At 52.4% G+C, this 25,581-nt stretch overlaps 1 protein-coding gene across 1 annotated transcript in view; it reads left to right on the top strand.

Annotated features, from left to right (window-relative positions):
- Nucleotides 1-255: 255 nt before the first annotated feature.
- ACSF3 (acyl-CoA synthetase family member 3) overlaps nucleotides 256-25,581 on the top strand; it is a 67,917-nt gene continuing 42,591 nt past the window's right edge. The window contains exons 1-6 of the mRNA XM_059824831.1: nucleotides 256-283; nucleotides 3,626-4,357; nucleotides 5,837-5,992; nucleotides 16,009-16,163; nucleotides 16,648-16,793; nucleotides 22,198-22,310. Coding sequence (XP_059680814.1) covers nucleotides 3,656-4,357; nucleotides 5,837-5,992; nucleotides 16,009-16,163; nucleotides 16,648-16,793; nucleotides 22,198-22,310 — 1,272 coding nt within the window. The 5' untranslated portion in view covers nucleotides 256-283; nucleotides 3,626-3,655. The remainder of the gene's footprint in view (nucleotides 284-3,625; nucleotides 4,358-5,836; nucleotides 5,993-16,008; nucleotides 16,164-16,647; nucleotides 16,794-22,197; nucleotides 22,311-25,581) is intronic.

Here is a 25,581-nt window from a genome sequence, read left to right on the forward strand (position 1 = left end):
GACATCACGGCTGCCTGCCGTGACATCAGAGGACACCGTGGTGATGCTGCCGGGGAACGCAGTGACGTCAAAGGCACGCTGCGACGCCCGCGAGGGACGCCGGCCCCGCGGCGCCCCAGGCCCCGCCCCCAGTGGGCGGTTTGGGGCCAATTCCCCATAAAACGGGTGCGGGGGGGGGGGGAGGGGGGGGTTCCGGGGCGGAACGCGCGGGCCGCGGCGCCGTGTTTCCGCCGGAGCCGGTTCGCGGCCGGACCGGTCCCCCGGTGCGCGGGGCCGCCGCCAGGTGAGGCCCCGCCGGGGCTGCGGGAGGCGGCAGCGGGGCGCGGGGGCCCGGAGCGGGCCGGGCCGGGCCCGTAAGCCGGGGCGAGCCGTGGGCCGGTGCCCGTGGGCCCGGCTCTCCTTCCCGGCGGGGCCCGCTGGCCTGCGCGGCCTGTGACTGGGGCGCGTCGTCGGCGGGGGGGGGGGGGGGGAGAGTGTGTGTGGGGGTGTCGCCGCCCGGTGCCGCGATTAACGTTGGCTTTAATTAAAGTGTCATAAACATCGGCTCCGGTCAGGCTCCGAGCGGCGAGGCTCGGCTGTGACCCCGGGCCCTGCGGGGGTTCGCACCGGCCCTTCGCTCCCGGGGCGTGAGGGGCCGCCGGTGCCTTCGGCGTGTGGCAGCGCTGGGCCTCGGCTGCGGCCTGGTGAGGCCGGGCTTCGCCCGCCCTCGCTCGGGCATCCCAGGGCGAGGGCTTTCCCTGCCGCCGTCTGATGCGATGTGAGCGGGGTGAGGGCCGGAGAGCTGGAGGGTGGGAATCCTGGCTGGGGGAAGGAAGAATAACGCCCGTCCTTCCCGGGGAGACGCAGGCTGTGGGGTCTGCAGCCCTTCAGCCTCGTGGCTTCCAGCTCCGCCGTGCTTCGCGGCAGTTTCGGCGTGCCGGGAGCTGGCGTGAGCTCCCCGTCCACTTTCATTTGTTGTTTTAGCCATAGGAGGATGGGGATTGAGCCTTTCAAGGCAGCAAAGACTCATCCGCTGCACTGCCGCGGTCTGCCCGTGGTCCCCAGCGCCAAACTTCATATTCAGGGATGCTCTGCCGGAGTTTGTGTTACCAGTTATTCCTGAGCAACAGCAGATAAAGGAAACCGCCCCGGTGTTGCTGCGCCCTGTCCCGAGTGTCTGTAAGTCTGCACGCACCCAGTCAACATGAGTTCTCTGAAGTCCGTAAACGCCCAGGCCTGGCTAAAGGTGCTGCTGTTTATTGTTCCATTAAACCCGGACTGGCGCTGTGCTGAAAAGGGGATAATGTCATTTTTGGAAGGCGCTGTTCTAAAGCAGCAGCTAACACCTGCTCCGGAGCCATGCAAGGAACAGCCAGTCCGCCAAGTGCACTTAGCTGCGCTGGCCTGGAACACGGTGTGATCCTGGCAAACGGTCGCTTCCAATTAATGCCCGTCTTAACGTCTGGGGCATTAACATCTCGCCAGTGAGCTGGCCTTGGCCGGAGATTAGGAGGAGGTGATTTGGTTTAGCTTACGGATGGTGTTCTCTCTTTATTTTACATTTTAGTCTCTACAGAGAAATGGAAAGATGTCACGCGAGCTTTGTCATGACCTGTTTTGTTTTTTTCCGTCCTCATGGTATATGTCATGAGCGCACATGGTTACCACGCTCTGGGTTTAAAGCCTCTCCCCCTCCCAGATGTTTCCGCACTAAATCACAAGTTTCTTCTGCAGAAGCAGAAATTGAGGTTGATATGCAAAAGAAAATACATGCAAAGCCGACGTCTGGCTGGAGAAATGATCTGAAGGTGGATGGGAGAGGCTGTGGGGCTCACAGCTACGTCTAGGCAAAAATAAACACTTGCCGCTGTCAGGGGGTGCTGCCCCTGGACATGTCTGAGCAGCCTGAGCTGGTTTAAGCTGTGTTCAGCTCGTCCCTGAGTAGCTGCCAGTTCTCTGGATCCTTTTTGTTTCAGCTCCTCCCCATGGTGGGAAGCTGAGCTGGGAGGCTATTTGACTTGAGCTGCTCCACTAATAGGCATTTATAAAAAAAACTTTGTAAAAAGTCGTTATTGCCAGCATCAAAGAAGTGTCACATACACTCTTACAGAGTGAGAAGCTGTCATCCTTTGGCTATCTCCTCTTGTCATAGGATCTCTCTGGGGATGCTTCAGTGGTGGTGTTTAATAGCAGCCATTAGATAGGCTGTGCAGTAAAGCCCTTTTTCTTCTGCCCCAGCCCTGTTCTTTCCTCTCCGCTCCCCTGTTGGCATTGGTGACAGTGTCTGTATGGAGAGGGTGCTTGTTCTTGCTGAGCTTCCAGCCGGAGCTCCAGGCTCTGTGCAGAGGGGGGTCAGGATTCTTCTGAGGCATCTCAATTTATCGCTTCTTCCTCTCATCTGTGGTGTGCCAGCGGTCCCCCCTGCAAAGTGTTCCTGTGGTCTATCTCCCCATTATATTCTTAGGGGTTTTGCACTGTGCGTTAACTTTTTCCCTGATGCTTCAGTGAGGTGCTCCAAGCAGTGTCCAATACTATTACACAAACCTTTCCCTTTGAAAGGGAGAAGATGATGAAAGGAGGGGTAAAGAGCAAACTTCAGGGACTTCTTACCAGTTACCACAAAAGCTTTTTCGCTAACTTCTCCCATGAGCGGATAGGTTGATGTCATCGTGCTGCCTAAGCACAAAGGCAGAATGCGTGACGTTTGTGCCAGCCCGTGTTCTTCCTGTAAAGCCTTTAATGGTCCTGGTACGCCTTCCAGTTCCCCGTTGGAGGTTTTCTCTGTTGAAATGCCCCTGTGCATCATGTCACCACTGTGGTGGAGCGGCTGGGCTGTGGTGACGCTTGGGCTGGGCTCAGCTCAAGTTCTGGCTGCGCAAGTGGAGCCCCGGTGCCACCGCTGAGCTTGTCCCGATGCTCTGCCCGGCTCTGGGTGCTGCACGGTTGGTACTTTCAGAAGTAACAAACCCACGGGTCAGAGTGTGCGGGTCTGTGCTTCCCTGCTGCTGTTTGCTGGGAAAACCAGCTGCTCGGCGCGGGGAGGGCTCCTGCTGCTGGGCTGTTCTGGAGCTGTCAACCTCTTGGTCACGTAAAAAGCTTTTGAGCTGAAGCGGTGGGAGGGTTTGGGCGCTTTCCTGTACTTAGATGTGCTACTGCTCGAAGGAAAGCTCACGCGGGAAACAGTCCTCCACTGGGCTAAACCTTAGGAGGCTTGGATTTCGTGTCTAGCTGCGCGCTGCCTAACTCAAAGCACGGAGCGAGGCAGTGTTTTACCACAGTGGTGGGAACTGCAAATTGAGAGCTAGGTACTGTTGTTCTTAACTTCTTTAAATGCTGGTCCCACTGAGTTACAATGGCACCCCAAGTAGCCACTACTTAGTGTCCTAATATTACTGATCGATAAAAACTATTTCATAATTAAAGTCAGACTGGTTTTTAGGGATGCAGAGGCTGCGTAGGGAAGGGTCTCTGTCTCCTGTTCCATCCAGGCAGGGCCTAGCGCACTGGGGATGCAGCAGTCTGAAGCATAAACATTAATAATACAGTGGGTATTATTCAAATGAAGGCTGCCACTTTTCCTTTGTGGGAATAAACCCCTGGGTAATCGCTGCACATACTTATCTGTTCCTATAATTGCTTTCTGCAGAATCACTTCAAAACAAGCGGTGCTGGCAGGATGCTGGTCTCCCTGCTCTTCCCCCAAGTGAGCCGGCCCCTTCGATGCCTCGTCCGGGACTTGCACCCTTGCAGGTGGGGGTTGCGTGGGCAGAAGAGGGCTGGCTGTCCCCGCAGGGGTCTGCAAACCGCACGGGCAGCCTACAGCAGTGACGTCACCCCTGTCTTCACTCGGGCTTTGGCTTTCGGTGATAAAATTGCAATCGTTGACCAAAACGGTGAGCACACTTACAGGGACCTTCTCAGCCAGAGTCTACGCTTGTCCCAGGAGATCTGTAGAGCTCTGGAGTGCTCCAGCAGGGACTTGAAGGAAGAGAGGATCTCGTTTTTGTGTCCCAATGATGCCTCGTATGTGGTGGCCCAGTGGGCTTCCTGGATGAGCGGGGGCATAGCAGTGCCCCTTTACAAGAAACACCCCGTGCAGGAGCTGGAGTACGTGATTCAGGATTCGCAGAGCGCTCTAGTCATCGCAGCAGAGGAATATGTGGGGAAAATAGCCCCTAGCGCTGAGAAGCTGGGAGTCCCGGTTCTGCCGCTTCTTAGGTCTCATAGTGATGGATCTGCAAGTCATGCAGCAGTGGAAGAGGGTCCCTTGACAACCTGTTCCTCATGGAAAGACAGAGGAGCCATGATAATCTACACTAGTGGGACGACGGGAAGACCGAAAGGTGTCCTCAGCACCCATGAGAACGTGCAAGCCGTGGTGAGTGCTGCTTTCCCTCTGCAAAGCTCGTGCCAAACTACAGAGGTCTTGGCCTTCAGAGGTGATTTGGGGTTGCAAACCCCAAAGCACAACATGCCTTACCACAGCCGAATTCCTGTACAGAGCTGTGGGGCTGTATCTCGAAAGTCCTCAATGCTTTGAAGGTGAACACACAGAAGAGGGTTTGAGGCTCTAAACATTGTCCTTTGGTGCTGCTGTGCTGCAGCTGCAGCCAGGGGTAGATGGACTCTTCTCCCTGCTTTCCTGGAAAGCAGAAGGGATGAGACCTGTTGTAAAAAGACTGCTTTCTTCGCAGTTTGCTTTTCTTCGCTGTGACTAGGAAAGAGTCTTTGCCCCTAATGAGAATATAACTTAGCCCAGCCCATAACAGTACCATGTGAAGTCTGTGCATTATTCAGCTATATATCCCCAAGGCAAAAAGTCCATTAGCTCTCTGAGCCAAAAGGAATTAAAAGTTTGAATGAGCCTGCTGACTGCCTCACCAGTTGGTTATCACTGCCTGCAACTGATAGACTCATGCCATTAGGGAGAAAGGGCAGGGAATACATTGTGCCTTACGGATGCCTCCGAGAGCTTACGTTGTTCTGGGTGCTCAGATACTGCAGTGTCGGGAGTGGTGTGAAAGCCTTGATGGATAGAGCCAGGGCTTGGCTATATTGGGCGAAGAATCTGTTCCCTTACAAATATGCCGATCATTTGGGAGGCGGCCTGAGCAGTCACCATCTTTTGTGCCGTCTTACAGAAAGCCTAAAACCTGCTCCCTGCCCTGTGGAAGAGCGTTGTGAATGACATGATGAAATTCCACTGTTCAAATGCTTTTTTATTTTTAGATGGCTGGAAATAAGCTTTCCAGTTGCTAATGCTGGGTTCTGAAGGGCATTGTTCACCCAGAAGCCTGAGGTCTAACACTTTAGATAATTATCCCTTCATAGCAGACTATTTTAAAAGCTTGATATAGTAATATTTTTTAACTAGCGTGAAGCCTACTTTATCAGATGGTGATTTTCTGCTCCTGCTGACTATCTCTTAGAGATGCTAAAATTCCAATGTCGTCGGTGTCCAAACCATGTCAACAGACTTCTGGGAAAATTAGGTTTTTGATTACTATTTCTGCCAACTTTGCCTGTGCAGCACCAGGCTAGTAATTTTGTAGGTCCTACTTAAAATCATTGTTGACTATTTATTTCTCAGTAACAAGGAAGGACTTTGCCGATGTATATGAAGACACATACTGATAAGGTGCAGGAGGTGTTCCTCTCGTATTTTGCTGTTGTGGTGGGAATTTCCTTTAGGGTCAGCACAAGCAAAGATTTCTGTGCCCAGGCGTCATTCCCCAAGGTCTGGGATTTCTGCTGTCAGCTGTGCCCGGGGGATCTGGGACCTGGATACTTTGGGCTTTCCAAGCAGTGAGAGTCTTTCCTCCTGCCTTAACGCTGGGTTGTATGTTTTCTTCTGCAGACCACAGGGCTGGTTGAAAAATGGGAGTGGAAGAAGGAGGATGTTATTCTGCACGTGCTGCCTCTACATCATGTCCACGGGGTGATCAATAAGCTCCTCTGTCCTCTCTGGGTGGGAGCGACATGCATCATGCTACCCAAATTCAACGCACAGATGGTAAGCCTGGAGGGATTGCGTGTTGTCTTTGAAATTCAGCAGCAAGACCCCATGCATTGTAATTAGAGCAACTTTGGAAATAAGTTTGTAAAGAATTCCAGCCTCTTTAGCCACTGGCTGCATGCGATTCACAAAGTATCTGTTAAAAACCGCTTTCGGTTGGACACAGTCTGGGGTAAACATGCTCTTCTGGAGGCTACAACTTGTTTAAGCGTGACATACATAATCGTAACGCTACGCTGCCCCTCCTCGTGACGTTGAGGGTCTCTGACTGGAGGTGGGCCCTTCTGAGTACCCACTAAGAGCATCTGCACCCAGAATAAGGGTTGTTAATTTTCTAGTACCAGGAGAGGTGGAAATACTGGACTTTTCTTTTGCATATTAGCGGTGTGCTGCCTGAAGCTATGCTGCTTGTCGGGTATTTAATTTTTAGTAGCTTCCATTTTCCCTTCCTATCCTGTGTCCTCGGTGTTTTATATTACGTTCCATGACAGAACACAGCCTTTAGAGTTTCTTGCAGGCCCAGGTGAGAGAAATACTGCTACTTGTCACTTGCATGGAAACATTGCTCTTCCTCTGTGGAGAAACAAGTGTTAACAGATCTGTCGGTTTAGACTCAGCGATATGAGAGAGAGTTTGCAAATCGAGAGCTTTTTGCAGCCTTGGCAGAAAGGTGGCAGGAGGGAAACCTTACTTGAATGCAGTAGAGACACATTACAATGTTGTTTTCTAGCTGAGAGGGGAAATGCCAGTCCCAGCGTTCTGCTGCTTTTGTTCCTTGCTGCGGTGGCAGGCAGCCGACCTAAAGAGAGGAAGAAAAGGGACTAGAAAGAGGACAACCAACAGTAAGGTGGAACAGTTCCTACAGTTACTGGCCCCTGAGATCCAGCACCATTCATCTACATCCCCTGGCATCGTGGGTGGTGTGAGAGACATTGGAGTCTGCAGCGTCACTGTTAAGGGAGCGGTTGGGTTTGCAGGTGCTGGTGCCACTTCATAACAGAAAGGAGGTGTGCCTTGTTGGTACAGAACTCCCTGGGAAAGTGAAGAGAGTCTGTCAGGCCTGTGCTTTGTAACTAAACAGGCTGCTTTACCTGTTCATGTTTATTCATATGCTGGGTGGCCTCGTCACACTGAAGGGACAAAGTGCAAAGGTGTGAGATACACCCAGAAGCCTTTGACTGTGCTGCTGTCAGGCAAGGGTGAGCCTGGGCTCTGATCCGAGCGACTGCAGGACCGTGTGATTCTTCGTTGCTTATTTCTGCTTCTTGAAGAAGCAACCACAGAAAATGCACGCTTCCTTTCTTGTTTCAAGATGGCTCTGACACCTGAACACCCAGTTGCTGCCCGAGCTCTGATCCTTCGACGGGGAACAGCCCCAGAATCCCAGAAGAGCAGCTCTGCATTGGTGTTTCCAGGGTAAATAGGTAGGATGCTATGGTAGAAGAAAGCAGGAAGGTCCCCTGGCAGCTGTAGCCAGCGCTGTCTCCTCAGTGGTCACTGCCAACCCGTCTTTAGGGCGTCACCCCAAAAGCTCAGGGTGCAGCAGGGATGTGTGCCCCACCAAAGCCAGGGCTCGGAGGGTGCCCAGCCCTGGTGATGCTGGTGAGGTGGCAGAAGAGCGTGCTGGAAGCAAAGCCAAGCCCTCTGGAGGGCGCGTTTCTCCACGTCCTGTGCCACCGGTGATGGATTGTCCCTCATACCTTTGTGTTTTTCTCTGCTCTCTCCCGACATCTGCAAATCAATGAGCTGAGGCTGAAGGATGGGTTCAGGTGCGGGGGAGCGGGACACCCCGCCTGCTTTCTCTGATCAAAGCTCTCCCCCAGATTTGACAAGCAAGGGCAAGTGGGGACGGTGCTGGAGGGCGTCTGCTTGACCCTGAAGGTTGAACTTGGGCAGGGAGGTCGGCGTGGCAAGCGTGCCTGCCGCAGCGAGCTCTGTTCCGAGGGCTCTCAGGTGCATTCGGGCTGTGAAGGACGTCATTTGCTTTCTCTTTTTCTTATTCCCTTTATTTTTCCGAGGGCCTCCCCTGGGAGCTGAAAGTGGTTTGATCGACACTACAAAGAAAGCACATGAGGGTAAATAAGGCTTTCTTGTGGAGTTTAATGCAAGCTGCCTTTCAGTTCCAGTCTATTTTCACCAGCTGTTTACAAAATGCCCTTTGCTACTGAAATCAGCTTTCAGAAAAGCAGCGGAGTTTCAGTGGAGGATTTTCCAAAAGGAGCTTGAGTTTTGCTGTGTACTTGTTTCCTTTGCTGCACCTTGAGAAAGCAGCCAATTATAGTGTGATATAAAGAAACTCGAATGGCAGCTAAAACACTTGACAGGCTGATCAAAACAAGGCTAGGAACTTACTCTCAACCTGCTGCAGACATATTTAGCCTTGAGTGATACTGGCAAGGGTTCAAGAGAAACCGCAGCAGCATGCCCAATGTGTGTTTGGTTTCTAATCACTAACACTTCATTATACAAAATAAATACTTTATTATTACAGTGTTTATTAAATTACATAATTTGCGGCATGCCTTATAGTTGTGGATACAGATGCCAGTCTTGTTTCGGTGGTAATAATAATGTTCTTTTTTTCTTAGTTAGAAGACGGTTCGAGCCCCAGACCGCAGCTTGCTTGTTGTTCCCTGCAGTGCAGTGTTAGGAGGTGGCATCTTTCAGACCCTTCCATCTGCTTTTGGTAGCTGTCCAAGGAAAGGTTAAAAATCAAGACTGTGGAGTAACCCCAGTGTCCTGACCAACATCCACTCTCTCGCTAAAACAGCATCTGATGTCCGCAGCTGCATGCGAGCTATTGCTGAGGCCACAAGGGCTCATTAAAGTGTATTGAGATGCCTCAAGCGTGAAAGTTGCTGCATAAAATCAGATTCTTTTTATTAAATGAGGACATCCATTACTTTGCACTAGCTACTGTACATGTTATAATTCACTTTATAGCACCATCTGTTAAGCCTGTCTTGCTTAAGCTTTTTGTAGCATCTTTTTATTGTAAGTTATTAAAAAATATGGCTGCATCTATTAATCATTTATTAATAAAGGGTTTATAAATGGACCCTTAATTTCCAGCATTACAGTCCTCTCGTATGTGTTGTGCGAAGTCCTCTGGTGCGTGTACTCCTTGGGGTGCAGCGTGTCCCCACGGGGAGCCCTTCTCGGGCCCCTGCCTGGGGCCTGTGGGAGCAGCACCCAGTGCTCCCGGGTGCGCTGCTGGTGCTCGGGAATGACGGCGCTGACTGCGGGGGGAGAGGTTTCAGCGCTGCTGTGGGCACGGGGACTGGGAGCGGGTAGGAGAACAGCAGTGAGCCTGGCAGTGTGTTCCTCCCAGCAGCTGCGTGGGGCAAGGGTGGCTCTGATGTTGTTATTTATTATTTTTTTCTTTCAAGTAATGGTGAGAACTGCGAGAGCAGAAACCTCCTCTGGAGCCAGAGCAAGCTGCAGCCTAAGCACCCCTCCACCCTCCTCCCATTGTAACTTGCTTCCAAGCTGAGTTCACGTCTCCAGCTGCGCTGCTCCTGTTTGCAGGCAGCCAGCATTTCTCAGCTGCTTCTGAACCTGTTTGAAATACCTGCCTTTTTCTCTTAGGCAGGAGTAGAAATTTTAAAGATGCTGGATTGGGACTCTTTTTGTGCAAATTGGTGGCCAGAGGAGAAGAGATTAACGCCTCTTCTTAAGGAAGGAGTGCAAGGTGAGCCTTCTCCTTACTGGCCGTCAGAGAAAGCCCATGAGCAAGTGCTTTTCTGAAGGCCTCTGTGAGTATTGGGGTTTGCACCAAGCAGATGCTAGAGCATCCCTTCCCCAGCGACTCCCTCTCTCCATCTCCCTTCCCCGCATCAATTCAGTGACGGCTGCTAAGGCTGAGCACACCCTGTGGTGTGACTGTTCCTCGATGGAAATGTCAGCGAGTCTGGAGAGACAGACCCAGGGGAAGTCAGGCGTCCTCCATGCCGGCGCTCTTGCCATGACAGTCGCACGTTGACGGCACCGTTCTGGATTGGTACCTGGCTGTGCTGGGCACCCTGCGGACAGGAGCCTTTCGGAACAAATCATGAGGTCAGTGGCTGCTTTAGGATCCTCTGCTGAGGCTTTTGGCCGAAGTGGATCCACTCCGAGTTTGAACAACAGGAGCAGCTTGTCTTTGCCTTGGACCACCTCTGCTCTCACCTTAAGGGAAAGATGCTTTAAGAGCAAAAGGCTCCCTGTCAGCTCTTCGCATTGATAAACGTGAGATCAGATCCCGGGCGGTCTTTCAGTCTGAAGTGCAGAGTAGGAAATAAGTTTTCAAAAACAGGAAGGAGAAATCTTGCTCTGATGAGTGATGGGGGAAGCTTATAGAAATCTCGATTCCGTGTGACCTAGTTGTGGTATGCACTGCCCGCTTGGCTCTGCTGGGCAGGTTTCGAGCTGTGGTGTGCTGCCTGCAGAATGACAACTCTGTCTGTGCCTTGCAACCGCTTCCATGATAAATAAGCTGAGATGCAGATTTATTGCCCTGAAGTTCCAAAAGGAGCTGTTTTGGTGCCAGCATCACTGCATGTCTGACTTAAGGTGCCTCCGAGGATCAAGCCCTCTAAAAATCATACCCGCTTTTACAATGTCGCACGCAAAGTCATCAAAATCGTTAATTTTATTTGGAACTTTTTTTCTAGGCGTTTGTCCTGATGGGAGTGATGAGTGCCCAAAGCTGGTGTGTGATTTGTGACGCGCGCTGCGAGCGTGCTTGTCGCCCGTGGCGGCTTTTTCCCCGTGGTGGGAGGGTGCCGCAGACCTGATGCTCATTGAGGTTTTGCGTGTGAGGTGTTGCTCCGGGGTCGCTGCTGCATCGTATGGTTACACCCCTGACTTCCTTGTGAAGAGCAGCAGCCTGTGCTACATCTGCGAGCAAACTGTTTGTCCTTGCCGCTGCTGTTATCTGTGCGAACCAGGCTGGGTTGAGGTCAGGCGCCGATGCTTTATACCGTCGCTGGGCTGTGCAGGGAGATCTAGGGCTTGGCAGTCACGGTTGCCTCCGGGAAGGAGAAGCGTGCACTGCGGTGAGCCGCTCTCCCCTGGATCTGTCACTTCTGCAAACATCCCTCTGGGCAGCTCTTTTAGTTTATTTTTAAAAGAAAAGCAAATCCAGGGAGTCTGATATCCAAGAACCAAGCACGGCTAAGACGCTGCTGGTGGCGTGCTGGGGATTGCGTCTCCCGTCCGTTTTCAGCTGGAGAAAGGCAATTGTCTTTTCATCTGTTAATGGGAGGCTTCAGAGGAGTAATTTTATTTCAGACTCAAAGAGGAGTCGGTGGAGGGAGGAGCAGGTCACTAGTGAATGGATTATGTTTGATCACTTCTCACAGACCTGGCTTTAAAAAGTTAGAGTTTTTCTTCCCGTCTCCCCAGATCTGCCGTCTGTCCTCAGCATCTGTTACGGAGTAATATCTTTTGATGTCTGTGGGGAAATATAAAAAATGGAACCAGAGCCTGTCATATTTACTTATATTGCCAGGTCCCAGGGAACGCACTTGCTCCTTTCAGTACGCCTACAGCATAGGAAGGGTTTAAAAGCTTCAGCCTGGAATGCAGAGGGGCCATCAAACTGCACTGATGAATAAATGATTAAAACCAGAGTCATGCAGAGCGCAAACAGTTTGGGGTTATAACAAACATGAGACGAAGCCACCAAGGGCCCAATTTCCCTTTGAAGAGAAGAACGTTTCTTTCGCTACGTATTGCTCACGAAGCATCCGCAGCTCGGTCCTTCACAGAGAGCAGAGCTCCCCTCCACGCTCTCCCATCTCCTGTCGTGCCTGTCTGCCTTTGTCGGGGATAAACCGGCGTCGGACGTGGGCGCGTGGTCCTGCCCTCCCTTCGGTGCTGCCGTAGAGTTACAGCAGCTTTCTGTCCTCGGCGTTAGGCGCGGGGTCTCGCCGACCAAGGAGCTGGTTCGGCCGCAGCAGCGTTGCTGCCTGTTGCTCTCGCAGATGCTCCGAAAATTGCAGGCAGCCCTTTTCCTCGCCGGCGGTGCGACCCGCGCGGCAGCGATCGATGCAAAACGCAAACCCATCTCCCTGATCAAAAGGGAAGTAAAGGGATGATTTAACCTTGCATTAGGGGTATCGTTACTTTTGAAAAGGTTTTAAAAAAATTCAATAACAGCTGAAAATGATACAATAATTTTGTAGAAGAGAGGAGCTGCTGGATCTGTCAATAGAGGCAGCAGCACGGGCTGTCTGTTATCTGTTTGCGGTCTGACGGGAAAATCCATGCTGATATTCACTTTCTTTTCAGCTTTTAGGCATTTTGCCTGCACCTCTTCTGGCTGTTTTTGGGAGTCCGGTATCGGCCAAAGTCTTGCAAGATTTAGCGCAGAAATGGTTGTTGTCACCTTCTCTTCTTTTTTTGCATTAGAAGGTGCCCAGACGTTGGTAGATGTGGTGTTTTCTGTCTGGTTTACAGCCTCGCGCATCTCCCGTCTGTAAAGGAAAAAAAAATTACTGCCTTTTCTCCTCTGCGTTTGCATCTCTCGCTTCAGGTGATCTTAGCAGATCTGGAGGCTGGTTGGGAAGGTTGCTGTATGGAAGGACCATCTCTTGGAGCAGCTTGCGTGTTCCTCTGTCCTCATTCGCCATCGTGCCATCTGTGTGCTGGAAGAAATACGTGGGAAAAACCGTACAGCTGTGTCTGTTGTTTTGTACCCACTGCTCTGATTTTCTCCTTTTTTTATTTACTGCTGGCAAAATCCCGCTGGCCAACCCATGGAATTGCCCAGATATGCTTCTGTGGAGTGGGAGGGGAAGAAAATCAGGAATGTCGGGCTGATGGGAAGGCTCTTGGGAACAGAAGGTCTTCCACTTCTTTGCTGGCTCAGGCAGCCCTGTCCTGTAAGCCTGCCCTGGGCTTTCGCTGCTGTTACTGCCCATAGGAAACTGTTCCCACTCTTGCTTTCTTGCCGTTAGAAACTTTTTGTTTCTAGCCCTTGTTCATCTTAAAAGGAATCTTGGTCTACCTCCTGAACATCTTCCATTGGAAGACTGCTGCTTCCCTTGTGTCCGGTGAGGGCTCAGTGCAAAGTCCGGCAGCCCTGGCACGTGGTGCTGTGTTTGCCTCCGGAATCCGTGGCTTTTTAAAAGCACTTGGAGTCCTGAGGTATCAGTTGAGCAAAATAAAATGAGATGATGTGCTGCCGATATCCTGTCCACAGGTAATTGATGTGGTGATGGTGACACGTGGGATAACAGAGGGGGAGATTGATTGTGTTGCTCTAAGCCTGACGGTGTCGGAGGATGCCATGTGCTGGAAGGGCAAAGCTGGCCTCTTGCTAGAGCCTGTCCAAGCCGCGGGATTGATTGATTAGTCCCAGGTAACGAGACTTTCCCGGATCCTTCTCTCAAACCCTGAAGTTATAGTTATAAAACAGAAATAGCTGTTAGAGCTGGCTGGGCAGTGACAAGCCCTCCGGACAGCTCGGGGTCTGCGGAGGGCTTGGGGCTGCCAGCTTTGTACCACGGCTCGGTGCTTTGTGCCGTTAAAACACATGGGTAGGGTCCGGATTTGGCGGAGCCGGAGCAGAGCAGGTGGGGATGTTTGGCTGTCAGCAGATCACCCCGGCAGCTGGTGGCCCAAATCCAAAGGCAGCTGCTTATCTTCGGGAAGGGGCTGTTGCTGGGGCGAGTCGGACTGACACAGAAAAAGCTGCTCCCGTGGCTGGAGTGGCGGAAGGGAAGATTTTATCTAGGGCAGGAGTTGAGCAGGCGTGCGAGGACAGGGGACTGTGGGGTGCAAGAGAGATCTGCTGTGTTTTGGGGTGATGGTTTGGGGTTTTTTCCGAATCCAAATCCATGTGAAAATAACTCTGCTGCGTGGCCAGACTGGAAGTCTGCCTGCGCTCACCACAGCTGCTCTGGACTTGTGAAGGCAAAAAACGTCACACAGTAAGGATGGAACAGCCCCGAGCATCTGTCTCCCTTCAATCCTTTCGGCGCAGTCTTGATCCCTGCTTGCCGTCGCCCGTCTCTCCCTGCCCAAGGCAATGGCTCTCGGGAGCACCAGGCTGGGGAGAGCAGGTCCCTGGCTTTGGAGAGGTCCTTCTCCATCCTGCTGCCTCAAATGGGAAAGGTGCTGGGGGGGTTGAAGAGATAAAGATCTTTAGGGAGAGATGCTGGGAGGAGTATGGTAGGGGTTAGATCCTTCTAAATGCAATTTTGCCTATTCCACCTTGTTTTAGGGGATCACGCTGGTAGGTGGGGTTTCCGCAAGGGAGCGCGATGTTCCCTCTCTGGCCATGTCACCCATCAGTCCGGGCAAGTCACGTTCCTCCTCTGCTTTCCCTGATGCTGAGGGGATCTTGCAGCACTCATGTCCCAGCTCCTGAGGTGTCCAGGGGGTTTCCACCTTGTGCGTTTGCCTCGCCCCATCAAGGACCATCTCTGGGCTGGAAGGCAGCGTGAGCTCCCTTCTGTTCGGTGGGATGGTGCATTTGTCCGATGTGTCCTGCTTTATTAAGAATAACAACATGGTGGTGGCGGGGTTTTTTTTTTTAGGAGCTGATTGTTCTGAAGCAGTGGAGTGAGAGACGCAGGGGGAGGCGGCACCGATGCAGCGAAGTAGAAAGTAATGAAATGGAGCCCGAGTGAGCAGGACGGAGGAGAAGGGGGCAGAGTGACAGCATGAAGGAGAATCACTTGTTCACCTTCAATCAATTCCTGCTTTTTCTCGCCGTCGCACGCGCCTGTGTGCAGCTGAGCGTGCGCGGGCAGGGAGGGGAGAGGCGGTGCGCATTGTCAGGAGCTGTTAGGAAATACATTTGTCAGCAACGGGGCAGGGACTGGAGCGAAAGGAAAGAGGCGGCCGTCACCGTAGCCTTTTATTTATTGATGACTTTGGATCGTTCCTGTCTTGGGAAGAGCTTACCTGGGGGGAAGAGTGGCGAGGTGTAGGAGGAGTGGGCCCAACTGCACTATTTATGGCTCCTACCCATTGCTAACCACTCCCAGGTGGGGCTGCTCAGCCAAGGCAGCAGCTGGGAGTTGCTCGCTCTTCATCCCCTCCCAGCAGAGCTGGCTCCTGGAATTTGCCCCTGTTTGTAGTTCCCAAGGGACAGCAGGCGTTGCAGCTGAAGAAGGTCCGTCCCGCAGGGACCGTTCCTCTCGGGAAGAGCGCGGTTGGTGAAGCTGCCCTCCTGGCTGCAGCTCTTTTACCTGCGGTTTCTGCTGGCTGGTCTGAGCGGGCTGGGGCACATCTCTCTGTGCCCGCTCACCAGAAGATGACCGTTTCCATTGCAGTGGAGTCTCACTCCCAGTTCCAGGGCGCGATATCTCTCTTCCCAGCCCTGCCATCCATCTTAAAAGCATTTCTCCCTCAAAGGTTCGAGTCTGTGGGCTTCTACCTGTGTATTGTGTTCTTTGCATGTGACTTAGTGTCTTTCCAAAGAAGAGCTCCCATGCTTTGAAAAGCTGGTGGCTTTGTGTAGCCTCTGAAGAGCTGTATGTGATAAGGGTATTAACTGCTTCTGCCACAAGCTTATGTCTTCGTGAGCAAATTCTTGGCTGTAACATGATGGTACTAAAAATGCCATTTCCATTGTCTTGTGCTCATTGAGAGTGAAAGCAGGCGGGGGATCCATTGGTGGGATGAGAGAGTTGAATATTGTGCTTTGGGCAATAAGGGGCATGGTGAGGGTTGGGAGCTGTTGTTCTGGACGTGGATGAGGTGCACACAACAGGCTTCCAGTTGTTTGTACTTTCCAGAAGCCTTAGATAGCAGAGGTTTGACTGTTTGTGACCAGCCCAGGGTGGCTTTGCTTTGGACGAGCCTGTTGCATTCCTGTACCTCAGTTTCCCTTTGCACCATACAGAGGAGCAGTGGCGGGGCTCGCTGCCTCGTGAAGTGTTTGCAGAGCCCTCGCTTGTGAACCTCTTCAAAGGTGCTGAGGATGTTGACGTGGATGCCTTGACAGCGCTGACCATCGCTTCCCTCTACTCTTTACATTGAGGTGTATTTTTATATGTGTATGTTCCCTTCCTTTCCAGGTTTGGAAGAAGTTCCTAAGCTCCCAAGCTCCCCGTATCAGTGTCTTCATGGCAGTGCCCACTATCTATGCCAAGCTGATAGAGTATTATGACAAGCATTTCTCTCAGCCGCAAGTCCAGGATTTTGTGCATGCCTTTTGCCAGGAGAACATCAGGTAGGTGAGCGATGCTTCTCTGGGCAGGGGCTGCCGGGGGCTGGCTGTCCCCACGGTGGCTCTGCCGAGGTTTCTTTTCAGCATCACCTCTTTGCAGTGCTGGCTGTTCTGCTTTAGTGTCTCTTTGACAAGAACCAGGGTGGCGTTATTTAATTACGAGCCGCTCTTGCATGGCGAAGCCAGAAGGGGTCTGCACGCTCGTTGTATGTGTCACCCTACCTAACACAAGACTAAGGACTTTGTCCTGCAACCCAATTTTGTACTGCAGTATTTCTCTTAGGAGGCTGTTAGATCTTAGCTTAAAACCGTATCAGAGAATCTTCTATATGGGAGAAACATCCTCGGTAGTGGTTAAAAGGCTTTTGCGGCTTCTGTCCCAGGGTTTTACGTAGGAGCAGGCTTTACGTAACCCTGTGTTAGACTGCAGATTCCCTGGAGGAAAGGTGATCTTGGATACTTCCTTACATGGGGTTTCCTTGTGCAGGTTAATGGTGTCGGGCTCAGCAGCTCTGCCTGTGCCTGTCCTGGAGAAGTGGAAGAGCATCACCGGGCACACGTTGCTGGAGAGGTACGGGATGACTGAGATTGGGATGGCGCTTTCTAACCCTTTGCATGGAGTCCGTGTCCCAGGTAGGAGTCTCTAGAGGGTGCACGCTGTTGGGAGGCGTTTGGCTGTGAGGTGTTCTTGGGTTTTCTCATCACACAGAATATACATCTAATCACCGTTTGTCATGGTTGAGGAGCAGGCTGTGGTAGGAACGATGATGCTGGCAGGGGAATCGGCATTGGGAAGCCAGGACGGGGCATGGCTGTGTGGGAATTGGCCGGTGGGTTTCCCTGGGATCACGAGCCGTGGTGGATTGGCAAAGCTGTGTGTGTAGAGCTCACAGTGGTGCACGCTGACCTGACCAGCCAGGCTGGTTCTGTCCAGGAGGCAGAGTCCATATTGATGCTTTATTATGTCCAAAGTCTTAGTTCAAGCACTGTGATGGGACTGCGTCTTCAGCTCCTGCTCTGTGAAGTTGTATTTGTGTGCGGTGATTTGTGTGACACAGGATTTCCCATGCAGCAGTTCGTGTCTAACCAATCGGTACTGAACATTTAAAATAGGATGTCTGTTCACTCTTATTTTAGTGCAATTTTCTTGACTCTTCAGGAGTTAGAAATTGTCACACCTCGTTGTACGCTCTGGTTCTGTTTTCTCCTTGTCTCCCCTCACTTCTCCTGGCTACACTTTGTGACTCCTCTCAATATCTGTAGTTTACATAACCTAGAAACAAATTGGTCTGGAACATTAAAAATATAAAATGCCCCCATCCTCCTTTCGGTTCAAAATGTGGCCATCTGTCTGCTGAGCAACCCAGCCCACCACTAAGCCGCCTTCTCCTCCCCGCATGCTGTCTGCGCATGCATGGCACCATATTCATCGCCTTGGTCTCCGGTGTCTTGGGGGACCGGTGTTACCCGGGGGGGGCTGTCCTGGGCATCACGGCTTCCCACAGCACCCCAGTCCCATGGGATGCAGAAGCTGTGCCCCTGCAGGGATTGCACAGGGAGAGGAGAAGCCACAGCTCCCCAGCGCTGGTTCCTCAACCTGAGAACAGCTCAGGGGCAGCACGAAATGCAAACTCTGGTTTAATTCTGCAGAGTAACTGTAATTCCCCCACCCCAGCTCAGCCAGCGTTCCCTTCCCCCGGAACCCCCGTCCCTGCAGGCAGGAGAGGGAAGCAGGCAGGGACATGGGATGCCCACCTGCGTGAGCTCGAGCGGTCCGTGAGCCCCACGCCGCAGGGTGACGGTGCGGAGATCATTTGAATGTCCCTGTGACCTGGTTGTATTTGCTTTTCATTCATCTTCAGGAGGGGAAATGAGTGCAGGCTCTAGAAATTTCCCGGGAGGCAAAAGGAGAAAAGGGGTAAGACTGAAAATAACATGAGCAAGACGGACGTTGGCACCCAGAAGGGCAGCTCCTGCTCTAGAGCTGGGTGGCCGTGCTCCTGAACGGAGCTGGGGCAGGGTCCCTGAGGGTCCCGGGGTCTGCAGGGGAGCTGGGGACAAATCCTCTCGTGCAGCTACAAGCAGAGGGGCTGGGGATAAAGGCCGTCCGACCATCACTCCAGCCACCATCCAGGGGCTGGCTGCAGCCCCAAGAGGGGAGAGAAGCATCTCACGAAGGTGTGAATCAGCAAGAGACCTTACAGAAAGAAGGCTATAATTGAATAGGCTTGATTAATTTATTTCAGGACGTGTCAGTTGGGAAGCAGATGCGTGAAGCTGAGGCATAATTTACCAGAGCTGTGAAAAAGCTTTTGATATAGTACCCCATTAGGGGCTGGGATGTAAGGTCACCAGGTACCACGGAGCACCCAGTGCGAGAGAGTCGACTGGGAAATGCGGCCATGGGCTGGGAACAGAGGCCGGGCAGGAGGAGGGGTGAAGTATCCGGAGAAAAGACCTCAGACGGCACCGGTGTTGCAGGGACAGATGCTAGGCAGTGGTGACCACAGACCCGTGTGCTGGCCAAAGCGATTACTAGCTTTATTTTGACAAAGGAGCACCGCGAGTGTGGCACTTTACCCCGTGGGTAAGTCCAGGGATCCTCACGCTTGCCGGGGGATTTCTCCTGGAGCGGAAGCAGCACAGGTCCTTCTCTGCTGCTTCCTGAGCCTCTGAGGAGAGGTGCTGGGGCTTCCCTCGCCCGCTTTCACCCTCTTGGTGTGGCTGGGGAAGGGTCGAGTCCCTGTCACCCGTGTCACCGCCGGTGTCTCTGGGGGTGCGGCACCGCTCTGCGCCCGCAGCACAGGTCTGAAGGGGCGGGTGCGGGTGGGGAGCCTTTAATTTCCAGAAGAAGAAAAGATGAAAGATTTGAAAGATAAATGTTTGCTTGTATATGGTTAAAACCCTGCTTAAAATGCCTCTGTTTTCACCAGCTCTCATTCTAATCCCCCCGGTGCTGTTACTGTGAAGGGAGATGAATAATTCATGGACGGCGAATGCCTCGCTGGGCCTAATCACCACTTTAATTGGAGGTTTAGATCAGAGGCGGCTAATAGCTCCTACAGCGGGGACTCCGTGTATTGTTGACAGTGAGATCGTTGAGTGCCTTATCGTTGGCCTGTTTCAATTCTCCCAGGACACCGCCGCACATAACAGCATCCAGGTCCCCAGATACCGAAGGACGCGGACCGCGGGGCCAATTAAATTTATCTGGGAAGAGCTGACAACTTTTTTAAACAGAGAGGAGAAACGGTGAAAGAATAATAGTGTCACTCCTTCCTGACTGCAGCCCGGCTGATGCCGGCTGAGCTGACACCGCGGGCGTGTTGCCAGCATTTCTTAACATGCAGGAGCCTGCAAATTGGAGAGAGCTGGGAGGGAGCGAGAGGGGAAGGAGCAGGGATTTCTCCCCAGTTTCCCCTCGGGATTATGGCTGGGGGCAAAAGGAAGCCAGTGCTGAGTGTCGACCTCCTTCTGATCACCCCCGATTGTGGTCTCGATGAAGCCAGGACCTCCGGAGCTGTTCCTTTGGGAACTGGCTCAACCTTCTGCTGACCTGTTGGAGTCAGCACGGCGTGCATCTTGACGCGGTGGATGGGCCTGAGAAGCTCTAGTCATTGTCTTTGCACGAATTTTATTAATACTGTCAGGTTCATGTAGCTCTAATCAATGTTGCGAGCTTTTTCAGCCTTTACAGATGTTGGTTTCCAAGTTTGTCATTTTTCCTAAATACCAGAAAGCCTTTTCCAGACCAAATATAAGGAAACAGCTCTCCCCGAGGGACTTATTTTACATGTTTGGTTTACTTTAGCCAAGTAGGAAATAAATTGATGGAGTTGCATTTGTAATCTGTGATCTGAAACGCTGTATGGGAAACACATTGCCTTCTCTGTGCCTTCAGATTTGTTTGACAGCGCTGTGCTGATCTTTGGTATTTCATTCTCAAGGACAGAGACTAGAAGTGGGCACGAATCATTGAGTCCTGCTGCCCGTGAATCAGTCCATTACATTTCTGCTTTGAGGTCGGTAGCTTGCATACGGGGAAGAAGCATCTTCCAGGAAGGCATCCATCTGATCTTGATTTGAAAGCTTCCAGAGATGGCGAGTCTGTTGAGAGCCCGCGGCAGTTCATTGCGCTGGTTACTGCTCCCTCCACGAGCTTTGCAAGACTGACTTTGCAGTGTCTGCCCGCCGTCCCCTGCCACGTCTCGCAGGCAGGTTGGAGGCTCTTCGCACAAGGCATTTTTCACGAGAAGAGAAAAGTGTTCCCATGGGAGAGAAATGTTCCCATGGAAATCTAGAAGGTGGCTTCAGCGAGCTTGGCATGCAAACGTTTAGGGTGTTTTCCATGACTTGTTACTTGCTTTGAGTCCTCCTGGAGTCGACCGTGGCAGGTACCAGACTGTTTAAAATACGTAAATACCTCTACATGGCACCTCCAGGCACTTCTCCTGGCACACGCTTTGCCCTCCTTACCCTGCCGACTGTCCGACTCCCGGCAGCGTCTGGCCGTGAGATGAGGGCAGCCCAAGCGATGCTTGTGGTAAGAGAAGGACCTGGCTGCGTGTTGGCTGACCTGAATGCCGAAGGCAATTTCAAGCTGAACAGACACGCATCACAGAACCGCCACGTCGCTTTCTGTTTATTTCTTGCCAGATTTGCTAATTGTTCGGGTAGTTTTGCTGCAATAAAATCTCACTCCCTCATAGCCCATCTGCTCTTAGCTGATCCTGCAGGGATGCCATAAATCTGCGCTACGACGACATATCTATTTCCATGGCAACTGACCAATGTAGCAAACAAAATCATGATGTCACAGATCTCGGATCTCCAGGGCTTGAACAGGAGAATGAGCCCAGGATAGGGAAAATGCCACTTGAACCCAAGTGCCCGAAATACAGACGACAAGGGGAAGACAGCGCTGAGCTCCAGGTCTTGCACACCCTGCTCCGGGGACTTCCCAGTGTCGGGCTGATCCTGCTGCCTGACTAGCAGAGCTAGAAAGCTCCACCAACTGGAGGCTCTCCAGGTGGAAAAGTCGATCATCTCTTAAAAAAAAGAGTACACTTACCGATTTAAGCTCAGACCTATCCACTCCTCCTGAGCCACAGGTTGCTCTGTGCCAACGTCCCTCTCCCCACTCGCGGGGGATGAAAGTCACAGGCACCGTCTTGCAGCGAGAGCCGTCCTGTGCCGTCGAGATGCAGAGCGAAACCTGCTGAGCTAGCAGATGCCCACGGCTCGTGGTTGCTGCTGAGCCTGGAGACCCCCCGTCAGACGGAGGTCGCAGGAACAAAGCTGCGCTTTCTTCTGTGCTTTTGGATGCTCCCCCAGAAGAGCGTGCACTAAACCAAGGGGTGGGAACGCTGCAGGCTGCAGGTTGGGCAGCTCTGGGTCGCAGGACCATCTTGCAGCTTAATAGCAGTTGTTCGTGACACTGTCAGATTCCCTGGCTTTGAAAATTGAAACCTGTGGAAGAACGGTGTGGTTTTGATCTCTGCTTTTCTCCTATCGTGTTTTATATACAGTGTATTGATGTCTCATAAAACCGAGATGATGCCTTGCAATTCTTACGCTGTTAAGCCTTTGCCTTCTCTGTCAGGTCCAGGCTATAGGGAAGCAGTGAAGCCCCTGTAGTAATCATCGTGCTCTTTCTTTTCCCATCTTTGTGTAGGTTTCATGATGCTCTTTTTTTCGTTTTAAAAGACAGCTTCATTACTGAGCTACGAAGCTGTGCTGACATCTTCAAAGACTGGCCAAGAGAGACTGTTCAGGGCTGGAGACACATTTGTTTTCCCAGGCATTCCCAACACTGCCTGCTCAGCGAACAGCAGCGTATTGCACCGCAGTGACATTTGCATGCAGACATACGATGTGATCGAAGCCTTCCTGAAGGGTAACCCCCTGCTAGGAAGTTCTTTAGTGCCACCACAGCCTGCAGATGCCATTGATAGACGAGCAGCTGCTCTTTTGCATCCTCGATTTTTGTTGTTTCCCAGAGGCTGTCCACTGTTTCAGTCTTTGTTGTCCTTCGCAGGTTCTGTGGGCACCCCGCTTCCAGGGGTGGAAGTGCGCATTGCCACGGAGACCTTGAAAAACGGTGGTCGTTCCTACACCATCCATGCTCAGGGAGATGAAGACAACACACAGGTAGTGCTCAGCCGTCTTCTCTTGCGCTTCCCTTTGTCTTATGAAAAGCTCTCTCCTCCCCAGCCCTTCGAAGCCCCAAGGATTGAGGCTTTCTCTGCTGTTATTCCCAGGAACTCGGTGATGCTATTTAGAGTTTTCTCTTTCTCGTATTCGTGTATGGCTTACTATAGTCATGGTACTTTACAGACCGCACAAGTGTTGTCCTTGCTGCATAGATGAACAACACCTGAGAGAGAGCACCCCCTTGCACAGGGGTGGGAGTGAAGGCTATGATATAAGGGCTAGGGTATAAGAAGGTGATATTGTGTCTGCTGAGGCCGTTGATGGCCCAGAGGAAGGTGATGGGTTAAGCAGTGCCTGGCCTTTGAAAGCCAGGTCAAAAAATTGAAGTCTACCCTAGAAGGTAAGAACAAGGCATTGACAGGAATTCAGATGGACCCTACCCTGGTCTAAAGAGTCACTAAGTAGTCTGGAGGAGAGGATGAGTGCCAGAAAATCTAGAAATGGGGTCTGTGTTTATTTCACTGGGTTTGATCAGGGTTTTAGCTGTGAGAAATGGAAGGACGGGACTGGTGGCCTTGGGGGTTGCGCTCGTTTCAAAACGGCGCAGGGGAAAACCTGTCAGCTTTCCATGAAAGTCCAGCTCCGTGCTGAGCTCCCACTGCCGAGTGGTGCCCGCACCAGCGATTCTGGTATCTCAGAAGTCGGATATCCTTGACGGTGAAGCGGTTGGGCCCCTTTCCCCATGAGCTGCCCCCATATTGGGGTGCTGTGCGTTCCCCGCTGCAGAAGCGGCCCCAGCCCAAGGTCCAGGGTGTCCTGCTGCCTCAGCACCTTTTTCTCCCCGCAGAAACGGCTAACCAGGGTCTGCATTCCTGCCACGTCTCCTTTGCACCCTCATTGTGCGTGCGGGTCATGTCGTCTCCGGCAGATCAATAGCCAGGTGATGTACGGGCTCGGCTGAGCAGATAGATACTGTGTGCGAGAGAGAAATTGCACCAGCGGTCGTGTGCGCCGTGTGGGTGGGAGACAGGCAGGCATGAGATCCAACCTGAAATACACGGCTTCACTCGTTCCTCTGGGGAAATCTAGCGTCTCATCTAGCCACGTACATGCCAAGGGTTCGAAAGGAGCTTCCCGGTCTGTGGCAGGGTATACCGGAGACACTGCTGGTGTAGTACTGGTGAAAAGGTGGAGAAAGCCTTTTTTTTTCTCTAGATTATCTCTGTTGGCAGCTGGAGGAGCCAGCGGGACCGCGGGCAGCCCCGCGTGTGGGTTGTGGTCAGGCTGCGGCAGGTTGTGTTCTGGTGCTGTAATGGGGTGCTGGATCCCACTCCAGCCACCGAAAATGAGCCCAGGGGAGAGCTGAGAGGGACCGCTCTGGCCAGGGATTGTGGCTTTTATTAAAAATAAAAGGTTTGCTGCTCTTTACTCTGTGTCACTGCTTTTGCGTGGCTGGGCAGTGGGCACAGCGGGAGACCTGGAGCAGCCGCTCTGGAGCAGCACGCAACACGTAGGAAGCCAGATCCCGTTTTTATCACTCCGCTGGATGAGTGTTATCTTCCACACTTTTTTCCCCCACATCCCAGAGTTAGATCTTGGCCTTTTTTTTTCCCGTTTGTGTGGAACAGAGACACGAAATACAACGTGTCCATTTTAATAATGATCCTATAATGCTTTTTTTTCCCCCAAGGGATCCCTAGGCGCTTTACAAATTAGGTCTCAGACACAAGAATCCCCAAAGAGCGGCTACTTCCAGGGTGAAATGTGGATGTTTTTCTTCTGAATTATGAGAGGAAAAAACACATAATGGGTTTTTTTCTGCTCAATACTCCTTCCCCTTCCTTCTGGTTGTATTGAGTGACAGGAGAAGAAGCGCACCCCCGATGACCTGTGTCTGGTGCTGGAAGCCCACCACCCCCCAGGGCTTCAGAGAGCTGAGACTCGCACAACTCTTCTCTTTTCTCTGACTTCAGGCTGCTTGAGTTTATATTTGGGGCAGAGGAATTTACTTTTTATCCCAGCCGTTTCTCACATACACCCTTCAGCCCCCAGCGCGGGTGGCCGAGGTCCGTACTGATGTCTCACGGTGCTCCCCGGAGCTCCCGCCGACGCTGGCGTTGGCCCCGCGCCTCTTGCTGATGGCTGGCTTTCCGTCAGGCTCTCCCGTGGGGTTTTCTTTGAACGTTCTGGTGAATTCTCAGTGTGGGGAGGTGGTAGAGTTTGCCTCGGGACATTGGCTGATGGGTTGGTCCCTCTCTGAAAGGCTGTCCCCATCTTACCCACCTTGCCTCTTGTCCCAGCTTAACTGGGAGTTTCTTCAGGATGCAGGGAGAGAAATGGTCCCATCGGCTTTGGGACACCCTAGGAGACAGAGGCTGGCTGGGTACCTCCAGGACATCCACAGCGTTTCCAGGAGCAGAGCGGAGCGGCTGCCTCTGTCCCTGGGACTGTCAGAAGGGCCGTGGCGAGGTGGGAAAAACGGTCGCCGCTCTCAGCGTGTCTTGGCACAGACGGATGCGTGGAGATGCCAGGAGCTGGGGGTATATATGGCCTGGGTATGGAGTGTGATTTTTCCATCGTGCGGGCAGGTGGCAGCCGTGGTGGCACACCTCTTCTCCCAGCGATGGTATCATTTACCTGCTTCGCACCTGCGGTCGCAGGCAGAACGCCTCACCTGCTGCCTGTTCCTGCCCTGAGATGCTGCTGCTGGCACACTGTGTGCAGCATGCTTGGTTAATAATTTATGTCAGAAGAGAGTACGTCAGTGGAATTTATTTAAAACGAGGAGGATCTGACAGTCTGAGTGCTCATCACGCTCCAGCAGTCCAAGCAAGGCCTGGCTTTGTTTAAAATCAGCTCCTCCACAGCGGAGGGGCTGTGCCCGGCGTGAGAAGACCCGGTTGGTGTCACCCTCCCTGCCTGTGCCATCAGACAACCCTGGCATGGCCTTTTCCTCGCCTCTTAGAGAAGGGATAAACAAATACTGCCTCGCCTCCCTCGCAGGAGCACTCCGAGGCATACAGTACGTTGCTTGAGGGCTGGGAGGTCTGTGGTGTGGACCCAGCAAAGGCAGAGGGGTCCCGACGGAAGGACGGTGGCGGTGGGGCCGGTGGCGGGAGACACACAGCCCTCCCAGCGCCCGCTCTGCCCGGGTTTGATACGAGCATCTGCAGCCCCATCCCTGCTCCAGGCATTTCTCTCTGGTTTGGCATTGGTACTATGAAAAATTACCAAATGTCACGTAACGGATTGCTGGAAATAAACACCT

The sequence above is a fragment of the Gavia stellata genome, chromosome 15 (assembly GCF_030936135.1).
Source record: "Gavia stellata isolate bGavSte3 chromosome 15, bGavSte3.hap2, whole genome shotgun sequence".
In the NCBI taxonomy this organism is placed as follows: Eukaryota; Metazoa; Chordata; class Aves; order Gaviiformes; family Gaviidae; genus Gavia; species Gavia stellata.